General features: G+C 36.1%; 2 protein-coding genes across 2 annotated transcripts in view; one reads left to right on the top strand and one right to left on the bottom strand.

Annotated features, from left to right (window-relative positions):
* CWC27 (CWC27 spliceosome-associated protein homolog (S. cerevisiae)) overlaps positions 1–1448 on the bottom strand; it is a 121895-nt gene extending 120447 nt beyond the window's left edge. Inside the window, exons 1-2 of the mRNA XM_009895509.1 lie at positions 1209–1448; positions 70–273 (exon numbers count right to left, since the gene is read on the bottom strand). Coding sequence (XP_009893811.1) covers positions 70–273; positions 1209–1448 — 444 coding nt within the window. The remainder of the gene's footprint in view (positions 1–69; positions 274–1208) is intronic.
* Positions 1449–2486: 1038 nt separating this feature from the next.
* On the top strand, positions 2487–8033 carry SREK1IP1 (SREK1-interacting protein 1). The gene is made up of 4 exons (XM_009895508.1): positions 2487–2553; positions 3686–3826; positions 5974–6052; positions 7525–8033. The coding sequence occupies exons 1-4, from the start codon at positions 2487–2489 to the stop codon at positions 7712–7714; spliced, it is 477 nt and encodes a 158-aa protein (XP_009893810.1). The 3' UTR covers positions 7715–8033.
* The last annotated feature ends 3357 nt before the right edge of the window (positions 8034–11390 follow it).

The following is an 11390-nucleotide window of genomic DNA, read 5'->3' as shown; positions in this document are numbered from 1 at the left end:
CAGCTGGCGTTGGGACAGCGGGAGGGAGGAAGATGCCCGGGGCCCGGGGGTGGGGGTGGTCGGGCCGGCCGTTGATGCGCGCAGCCATGCTCTGGCGTCCTTCTGGGCCTGCGGGGCCTCTCCCCAGCGGTTTGCGTGAGGGATGACCCAAGTGCTACGTTCCTGTCGTCTGCTAGTATAAGCCACCTTCTTTAAAGTTAGATCCAAAGAATGGTTGTTGTCAGAGTTGGTTTTCCTCCTCGTCTTTTGTTCTGGGTTAACGTTTGTGTCCCGCTAGATTATTGTTTAAATAGGCCCGTTGAGAACGATGGTGAGACAGGACGGGCAGAAATGCTTGCACTAGGCGTTTGCAAGGTACTTGGATCTCTGTTAGCCAAGTATATAGCCGTTGCTTCGTAGTTTTTTCTTGATCCTGAGATATGAGGAATGTTCGGTTGGACAACAGCTGAACAAGCCTGAGCTTTAGTAAGCTGATTCTTGTAAGAAAAAAGAAGACCTTGATAAGCTTGGTCCCGTTCTCAAAGGGGTTCTTGAGGAAGACATCTCATGTTTGCATTCAAAGGTTTCCAAAGCTTTTTTTGCAACCCTGTGCTCTACTGAATTAATGAGGTCCTTAGTGTTGGTTGCTGCTATGTCAGTTGTTAATTTTCTTAAGGGTTAACACCGGGGAAGAAGGGAGTGAGGAAAGGAAGCTTCTAGTAATTTGTTTGCTTTTAGTCATCTAAAACTCTGCTTCTAACAATATTATTTAAAGCCCAAAATAATAATAAGATTTCAGTCTCGGGAATTTGGTGGGAGTATTTGGTGACAATATTCTTGTCACCTGCTGAGTGTTTCTATTGGAAATCCTGACAAATGGCACCTGCAGATAATACCGGACACTTTGTACATGACTGTACTGACCTCCTTTGCCTGCAACACCAAATCTTTCTCTACTTACAGGTCAGTTACACACTAGGGCTGAAGTTTACTGGGTATTTCAGAAAGCTGAGACAAAGTAGGTAGCTTGGGTGATCTTGCTTTCTAGTCCCAAGGTGTAGTGAACAAGCAGATGCTGTTTTGAGTATTTCTTTGACATGATGTTGCAAGATACAGGTATACTTTTGTTCTTTGCTTCCTGACACTTTCTTCCATGTTCCCTACCTTCTTACCTCTTGTGGATTTCCCTCAAAAGATAGTCATAAAACAGACACCTAGGAACTACTGACTTTATAGACCTCGAAGTGGATATGTAATACTAAAGTTTTGGCATCCACAGAAAACCATGTGTCATAACGGAATGTATATATCTCTTGCTTAGCTTTCCAGTACTCTTTAGGGCACGGACTGGTGAGTTGTCCAAGTTTCCAAGTTAGTTTTTCAGCCTGGGTGTTGGAGGTTTCTCTGTTATGTTGCGTAGAATTTTCTGAAGACAGTGCTTGTCTCAATAAATCAAAGTTTAAATTCATGGAGCCGATGTACACACATTCTGGTTCTCTAATTTCTGTCATGGATTTCTTATTACATTTGCGTAATTATTTGTTTAAAGAAATGACCTAGTTATTCAGAAAACTGTATATAACTGTTTAAGTTGTTGTTTTTTTCATATTCTGTTTGGTTGGAAGACAGAAGGGCACCCTATGATTTTCAAAATTCAGTTGTGACTTTTGTTGTGTATAGGTTCAGATGATTAAAAATAAGACTGATCTATTGGGGGGTGGGTCTCTGGGGTTTCTCTTTTTCTAAGTCACGTCATACTATGTCTATTTAACTTAACTGTGGGCTCAGATGGGAAAATCACACACTTTCTATACCTCAAATTTGCACTATTCTGGTCCTCCTTCCTGCATAGCATCTATGGACTTTTCTGTTACTGTCTTATTTGCTTTCTTGCATCTATTAATTCTGTGTATGAATCCATGTTGCCTGGATTCAGAATCATTTGGCAATTTATTTAGCTTTTTTTTTTTCTAATTGCTTCTATCTGTCTTTTGTCCCTTTTCAGGAGTGATTGTTTATCTCTCTCTTTTTTTTTTTAACTGTGTTTTTAAGACAGGTCTTGTAATTAGAATGTAAATTCCCAGTGAATGTCTGTCAACATCCGTGCACTGCTACAATTTATAAATACACTTGTAATGTGCAGTTATGGATCACTGGAATGTCAGATAGTGTTCATACTGTAACTAAACAAATGCATAAGCTGACACAGAAGTGCAATAATGATTAAAATTATATTGGAAAGGTCATACTAAATCAAATGAAGATTTGCCAACAAGTTATGTGAAACTAAATGATCCGTAGCAGTTTATACTAGCCAATTTTTTTCTCTTGGGTTGCTGCACAGAAAAGTGACCTTGGAAATGCACTGTTTTGCTTTTCTTTAAGTTTTTTTAAGAGATCTTTGTGAACTTGAGTACTCTGAGGAGTGATGACTACTGTCTGTGTATTGATGTTATCAAGCCACATTTAAAAGAAACTTGAGAGTTCTGTTTAGCAACACCTAATTGATGAAAGTTTCTCTTTCAGGTGGAAATAAGGATAACATCAGAGCAGGATGCAAGAAGTGTGGTTATCGTAAGTCTGTAATAAGCAATATGAAGTTACAGTGTTTTCCTCAATTTATGATGTTGGAACTGCCTTTTGAGGAGGGGGAACAAAAGAAAAAAAACTAGCATTCTCCTGTGTTGGCCAGACGTTTGTCAGTTGAATTTACCATAATTTTATTTATTCCCTATTCATTCTCTGGCTCCTCACCTATTGCAGCTTTTGAAACCCTTGAGTTTCTCAGAGAAAAAAAAAAAGTATGCTATTGTGTTCATATGTACTACGTTTGCAGTGAAATCACTTGAGAAACTTTGAATTGAAAGCATGATCTTTGATATCTGCTGAGATGAGCATTCATGCTTCTGAGTCTCACTGCAAACTTAGGCAGGCATTTCACCTCAAGTTAAGTACAATCTGTTTTAAAAGGAAAAATAATTTTAAATCTGTATGATCTGTACGCTAAGAAACCATACTTTGTGCCTTCTACATTTCAAGAAACAGTTAATTTTGTTACTTCAAGTTCAGTAGTTAGTGTTTAGCTCGTGCTTTGCATTATGCTCTGATCATGTAAGCATGTCTGTCACTACTCTCCTGATGAATGGAGACAGGTCCTAGATTTTATTTTGTTAATCCCTAACTCTTTATTTTTTATAACGTTGGAGGGATGGGCACTGTTTTTGCAGTGACTTGTGTTGAACTTTTAACAGAGTGATTTAATCTGTATTTTTATGAGCATTATGTGACCAGGGCGGGGAGCAAAGGGGGGATGTTTGCTTTGTTCTTTCTCTGTAGACTTTGTCTCCAACAAATTTTGTCAATGAATTGCTCTGTGCATCTGTTCTTCCAAAGGAACATGGATATCAGTATAGATTTAGTGCTTCATATCTACATGCAATAAGCATCAGAAGCTTTCTGAAAGAGAGGGAAACTTGTAGTTAAATCATACAATTAGTATTTATGTTCCTAAAAGCTTTGTCTTCAAGGTGTAGGTATTTTGCTATGAAGAAGATGAGTTTATGTCAATTGCTACTTGGATTCCTGTGTCTTTAGCCTAGCCTTTTTTTACTTCTCAAAACTGAATAATACTAAAATGGGTGTTCTTTAGTTTCTGATATGTTTTTGGTGAATTGTAATTTTTCTTTCTGAATATCTGTTTTTTCAGCTGGTCATCTGACATTTGAATGTCGAAACTTCCTCCGAGTAGATCCTCAAAGAGATATTGTTTTAGATGTTAGCAGCACCAGCAGTGAAGACAGTGAGGAAGAAGAACTACAGAGATTGCAAGCCATGCGTGAAAAAAAGAGTAAGGTGTTTTGCTTTTTTTCTCCTAGAGTGGATTGGATAATGGTCTTCAAAGTACTGGAACTGTCATTTTATCCTTTTTTTTATAACTGGTATTTGTTTTTTTAGCCTGTGCTTTAAAATTATGTCTTTTACTTTATGTGTTCAGACGTAAGAGATTTGATACACCCATGGTTTTTATTATGAAGCCCTGTCATAGGAAATTAATAATGTACCCATTTGGATCATCTCAAAAAGGACTTCTAAATAAAAAAGAATATAAGACTGTTACTAAGAAGCTGCTTAGGAGAAAATGACATGGATGTTCTGAGTTAAGCTTTTGATTATGGCATGTAGTTTAAACATCTTAAAGTTGACACTAACTCTTAAAACTAGTAACAAATAGAACAGCTGAATTTCTCTCCAGTTTTTAATTAGTGTTTTGATTGAAACAGCTAGTGAATTGAATTTAAATGCTTATATTTGGAGAAGTACTATTCTCTGTTTGGAAGGTCTGAGCATCAACTGTTTGTCAGAGAGAAGGTACTTAGCAGAGAGAGGGTTATTTAGCAGATACTTGAGTTCATTGAATTTGGACTCCAATGACACTGTTCCCCAAGAAGGGAAGGTTGTTCCACCACAGCATGTTTTAAATGAATGAATGTTCTTCCACTCTGCTCCTTGAAACATCATGTTTTGTTCTGTTGCTCTCACATTCCAAACTCAACATTCAGTTCCTACTAAAGATTCTATTTAGGAAGAAGAAGGGAAAAAGACCCTGCAATTTGCTGGATCGCTTTAAAAGAAATGGATAGTCTGTTTGTCAGGAGCACTAAATTGATACTGCAACGGTCCTTTCTTGGAACAAGTCTCTTTGGAAAAACTTGTTCCCTCTTATTATGTACTTTTGAATGTAAGGGCTTTTTTTGGCCCTAAACTGATTGAAGATGCATATCTGCAGGAAAAGCAGCTGTTTACTTGATCTCTTTGTTTATTATATGTTCCTTTTCAAACTGGCCGCTATGTGTACTGTAAGAAGATATGTATCTTTACCTGTCAATAATCTAGGCAGGATTTTACCATTTTCGAGTGGCCTCATCTTCTCAAGATTTTTTGCACTATGTGCACTTAGATTTTTGCACCGTTTTCTTAAAAATACACTGATTGCTTCTTCACATGTTCTTGTTCATGGTTTTTAATGGCTTCAAAAGTAATTTGCTTCTTGTAACTCACGTTGAATTTTTTCACATTTTGCTCCAGAACTCACAGACTGGTAGTTTCTATTTGTGGTAGCAAATGAATAATTGCACTAGTGTGCAGACTTTATGGAAAGTTATTTGTGTGATAGGAATAATATGGAATGCTCAAAATGTCCCTTCCAACCTAAACCATTCTATGATGATTCTATGAAGTTAGCTGTGTGTTTTAAGGATAAATTGTAAAGACAGTATTTTCCTGGTAGCTGACATTGTAATCTGTATTTATGTAGTGAATTTGCATTTTGGAGAATTCAAAAATACTTTTTGAACCGGTATAGAAAAGTCTAAGGTCAGAAATTTTATCAGTGTGATAGAAATATTGCTTGTAAGTGAAATGTGAAGATACTATACAATATTATGCAGTGTTAGGGCTGGAAACAAACGTGACCAGATGAGGGGTGACTATTCAGCCAATTTTTGTAGACAGTATATTGACAGTTAACTCAAGTTTATCTTAGTTATGGCATAGCTATTTGTGAAGTGTGAAATGAGGATGCGTGAAAGTAATTCAGGTAAGCCTAAGGGAATATTCTTTTTTTTTTTTGGTACGTTCTAGTTAAATGACCTGTTTTCATACTTGGGTAGGTCTTTTATAATACAGGAGAATGGATATGAAACCTAAAGCTTATGTAAAAGTATAGGAAAAGTCACAACTTTTTGCTATGTTCTACAGGCCTTTCTTCATTCTTAGTGCTTAGATCAAAGTCATTAGAATGTAAATTGTATAAAGAGTTCTGCTGCTCTACAAAATATTTCTGAAATTACTATACTAGACCAGAATTTGGAGAGAGGAAAAGAAAAACTTTTTACAAGAATTTTGTAGTAACTTTACATTGCTATCGAAGCCACTCTTTTAATGCTGATCTTAATTCAGACAAGTGTTTTGTAAACTGTAACTTTTTATCCATAGATTTAAACGAGGAGGAAGAAAAAAAGAAACAAAAAAGAAAAAGCAAAGAAAAAACAAAATTAAAGAGACCAAGGAAAAGGTAACTCAATCACACACCTATTTTGATTTCAAAACAGAACTGTAGAAATATTTCTGATGTTTGGGTTGTTTCTCAGAAAACAATACTTCTTTTGATGCAACTTTATTTGCAAGTACATCTTTGGTTTGAAAAGTTTCCCGCTTTGAAGCGAGAACTTGTTTGTTTTCTGAGTAATGGTAAAGCCAAGGCTTTCTGCTGTGGACTTAGGACTGTGGAATTCCAGAAAGCTCTAGCAAGCTGGAGGTCTGCAGATCTGAGAAAGCAATGCTCCGCGCCCTCTTGACTATCCAACACTAGGCAAGATGTGGTTGAGAGGAACAAGGAGTCAGGAGGATTATGGAATTGGTCCCCATCTTAGGTCACATGGAGAAGCCTCCCTGCCATTCAGAGACCCTAGGATTCCCGTCATGCACGCACGCATGCGTGTAGACAGGCACGCTTTAGGTAACGTGTAGCTATCAGAAGGAAAACTTCTGTAGTTTTACTTAGCATGTGTTGAATTTTAATATTCCTGTTACTGTAGAAGCCTAAAAAAACTGTTAGTCCAGTCTCAAAGGAAAATGTTGTAATATGCAAATTTATTGTGAATCTGAGTTTTGGTCTGCTGACTGATTTTTATTTTTTTTTTTAGATGAAACTATAGAGTGGTTAGTCATTAAGACTGTTGATGAGACAATATCCCAGGAACTGCATGGAGAGCTAGTGAATGTATAACATATTTGAAGGCCATAATAAGATGGTTTTCAGAAGTAAGGAAACAGGATTTAACACTGGTTATATTGGCATTTTTCCCCTTTCTTATTTATGTAGTGTAGCTCTGACTTACACTTAAGAAGATGGTAGAAAAGAGTCAGTCTTTACATGCAAGTAATTTATAGTTAATCGTGTAAACAATAGCCCAAAACTGCACTCTTGAGTGTAATAATCGTGCCTTTTCTTTTATTATCATTTTAATTCTTGTATGTATGTAGTCATGCTGGTTAGAGATCAATATTACCGGCTGCAAGAGCATCCAAATTTGTCAGACCTGTTTCTCGTAGATTTTTACATGAGAGAAATACATTATGATTTGTCTGAAGGCATTAATGTAGCATTGTTACTGACCATGTGATATTTTAAAAGCTGGAAGTTCTATCTTACTGTCATACTTTCAGTTTTCTGTCAGTCCGTAGTCTTAGTTTTTTACTTATTAAAAGTTGAAAACCACAAAACTTTTCTATTCCGTTGTTAATTAATCTGTATTATAAACATACTGCTTTTCTGGCACAATAGTCTAGAAAAGTTGTCATTCAGTTGAACATGCAGACTGAGATATTATAAGCTTTCTGGTGGATGCTATTTTACAAATTCTACACCAAATTCAATTTGTGACATTATATAAATACTGAAATTTTAAACCACAGTATTCTTGTGGCATTTCCTTCTTTAATTATGTATCAATCTGTATCTACATATTTTTTTGTTTTTACTAGATCTTCCTCATCAAGTTCAGCTGAAGAGGATGGGCAAAAGTCAAAAAAACAAAAATCACACAAAAAAGAAAGGGAAAAGGAAAAAAAGAGTAAATCTAAGAAAGGAAAACATCGTAAAAAGGAGAAAAAGAAGAGACGAAAGGAAAAGAGTTCATCTTCTGATAGTTCAGACAGTTCTAGTAGTGACTGAGTTGGTGGCCTATTTTTGCTTTCAATTCTGCAGGGAAGATGGTTTTCGTTTCAAGTAAAATTTATTTATGCTTTGCAATGCTGTTGTTTTAAAATGAGATATATATATTTTTAAGAAATCTATTTGCAAATATCAGTGCTTCGAATTATTAAATGAACCATTTGGGAAAAAATCTGCTCTTCTATTTCATGTTTATTAGTACTGAACCATGCAAGTTTAACTAGTTCTTCACTCTTATTCTTAGTTCGGTTGTGATTAGCTGTGTTTGGAATCCTTTACACTAGGATATGGTAAACTTCAGTTTCTAAGTCTTTGTGTAGAAAGATTTGGACTTCAGTATACTTAATGTCATAATGGTTAAATGAGATTTGGAAATTCAAGTGAGATTTTCTGTTATGTTATCCTTTAAATAAATGTATGTTTTGCATAACATTTTCTACTTACATACATTAATCAATAAGAGCAAATATGAAATAGTCCGGCGAAGGGAAAGAATGAGCAATGAGAAGCTAAAAGAGATTGCTTCTTCAAAATTATCTTCTAAAATTGATCTAGTCATAGACTGTGAAACACAATTACTCATCCTTTTGGCAGGATCACTGTGAGCAAGCTGAAAACAAACAAAAGCTATTAATTTTTTTAAGTCCTTTCTTTTTGCCTAGGTTTTGTTCTTTTATAATTACAGCCATTTCATCTTTTACATAGATATAAAATGCCACTTCCTAACACTGGATAACTGTCTGGCAAGATTGTTTACGAAGTTCGAAGAACCATGTTAATACAGTATGTGGTGATTAATGAATACACGAACCAAACCAGGAAATTCAACAACTGACAATTGACAAGAATTGTGAAGCCTCCATTCATTCTAATAAAACTCCCATTGAAAAGTAAAAAAACTAAACAAACCAACCTCTTGTGAAATGTAAGCAATCTGTCATGTTGAAGTCGGTAGAAAATGATCATTTGCTATCAGGAGCAATGTTAAGTATGTCAAAATTTTATAACTGAATTCTGGGGTATCCAATTCATATCTTTTACTGTGGTAGGGTACTGGTTCCAGACAGACTGATGCTTTTGAATTGAACAAATTTTAGGTATATAATCCTACCCAAGAAATGCCTAAACTGTAAAGTGCCTATGTTTACAGCTTCTTAAAAATGCTCTTCCTGCCTGTGGTTTCGTTTTTTTTTTTTGCTTAGACCCACAACTGCTTCCACCTGAGCAGCTTGGCATACAGCTGCAGTGTAAGTCTCATGGGAGTCAAAATAGGAGGAAGAGCAACACATAAGCTTTCTTAACAATAGTATCCATTGCCTATGTTTTCAACAGTGGGTTAAAGCATTGAGTGACTACAGAATGTTTTATTGTTGACGCGGAAGCACGGACAGATACACCACGACCATTATGATCAGTGTAAATGCCACTTTATTGCACAGATAGCTCAGCTAATATAGACAATTTTCTTCTGCACCACGCAACACTCAAGCAATAATTGGTTACATGCATAGTTCAAACAAGCATCTCTACTATATGATTGGCTAGCCCCAGCTGTTCACTCACCTAGTTATCTACTTCTATGTTTTAATTAAAATCCTGCTTATCGGTACATTCAGCAACAGTTCTTTCCTCCCTCAACATAACTCAGACGTTCACAAAACACAATTTGACCTTCGACATTCCTTGAAGCTTACACTGTCGTCAACAAGTTCTCAGTGCTTGGGGTGCTCACAGGGTGACCATTGATCTCTAAAAATTCTCCCACATTTTATGGCATTTTAGTGGTTACTGCATTTGGCCTGAAAGTGAGAAATCTAGATCTAACTCTGTCTTTCAAACTTTTATGTCTCAGACCAGTACCCTTACCGTTGGGCAACTTGTGCTGTAGATGCTGTGCTAGGGAACGTTAAAGATCAAAATACTCATGGAAACCACAGAGCAAAGAGAATAATCTGTAGCCTTCTATGTAGGTCTCTTAGTAGAGGATGGCAGAAGTCCTTGCGTCTGCTCTTTTTTTCTTACTGGCTTTGGTCCAATCTAATTTTTCATGTAATATTTCATGATTTCTGGGATGGGCTTGGATAATAGAGCTGAAGAGAGACTGGACTCCATAATTAACTGATACCTGTACATAGTATAAGGAACAGTTCTTTCCTAAAAACTAATTTAATGGGTTCTCCCACCCTGTTTATTCTAGTCTCCTTAGTGTCGCTGTGGCTGTTAGAGCTTATTTTTGACTGGGTTAATTCTCTAAGCCAGTTATTCTGTAGAGAGCAACAGGGGAGTTGTGGGCTACTAAGCCAATACTGTTGCCAAAGGAAATATTTAATCAAGCCACAGCTTAAGAAACAACTCATTGCAATTATTTTCCCCTAAAATGTTCCTTACTTAATGAGGTTGGAAGGCTTATTGGGAGTTAGGGGAATTCAGAACTTGTACGTAATTCTCATTTCCCATGATCTTCCCGCGGTCTCCCGATGATCCCATTTTGCCAGCTCTGAGGAGTGGGAGTTTGTAACTAACTTACTTGTTTCTTTGTCTTTGAAAGCTTCATCTGAAGACAAGGAACTGAAAGGAAATTTTACTGAGCTTTCTATACCAGAATGGCTGAAGAGTGTATTAAACAACCCTTATTAGAGTTAGTATATCTCTATGCATAAGTATAATTTATACCTCAAATTATATTTAATGACAAATTAGAGAACGTATAGAGGCTTGAAGTTCAGAAGAGCAACTGGTATGTATTTTAGTAGTGTTCCTTATGCTTTTGTGTAGTTTCAAATAGCCGTTTTAGATTCTAGTTCTAATTGTTGAAATCAAAAGATCACCTATCTAAATGGTAGTGCAATTACCTTCCATGTAGCATTACAGCAGCTATTTATGTTAGTTACAGTGGTATTTTGTACGAGAATGTAAGGCATGAATTTCAATGTTGATGGTTTGCCACTTGTTACTTGTATACAGAGACTTTCACATTGGGAAAAGGCTTTTCTAATTTCAACAATTTAAATATCGCTATTTCAATTTATGCACTTAGGTAGTAGAGAGAGTACAATGTCAGCTTATTTTTCAGGCCATATTCCCATTTTGTTTACAAAGATGTACATTAAAGTCCATAGATTTTGCCACAGAAGTGCTCAGGATTTCAGGTATATTAACTGATACATTGAGGAGATGCTGCAATGAACAGTTATCTACCAAGTTAGTATTTGCTAACCTTTAAAAGTGATATACAAATAAATATTACTGTTTTTCTTGTTTGGTTTAGCCATAATTTTAGTGAGTCTTATGTTTTGTAACAAATGTTCTTGTTTCACTTGAATCTCATCTTGAACCAAAATGTCTACTCTGCTTCCAGAAAAGCAAATTACATTCAGCAGGTTTAGGTATCAAAACAAGACTTCTAATATTAAAACTCAGCTATTTTTTCACTCCTGTCAATTGTTTTTAGCTTCAGTTTTCCCAAATCACACTTTCAATGGCAGTGCCTGATGAAAGTACTGCTGTTATACAGGCGCAAGATAAAGATTGTTTGCCGGCTACACAACTAGCACCAATGATCTTACAATATAAAGGTGATGCCAGAACAAACACGGATTCTCATTCCTTGTCAACTTACCTCAGTTACAGAATGAAATCCTTATTTTCAGAAAGATAGACAGATACTTGTCTTGCG

This window comes from Charadrius vociferus, unplaced genomic scaffold (genome assembly GCF_000708025.1).
Source record: "Charadrius vociferus isolate BGI_N301 unplaced genomic scaffold, ASM70802v2 scaffold581, whole genome shotgun sequence".
Classification (NCBI taxonomy): Eukaryota; Metazoa; Chordata; class Aves; order Charadriiformes; family Charadriidae; genus Charadrius; species Charadrius vociferus.
Note: the sequence above shows the minus strand (reverse complement) of the source record. Positions and strands in the feature narration are given on the sequence as shown.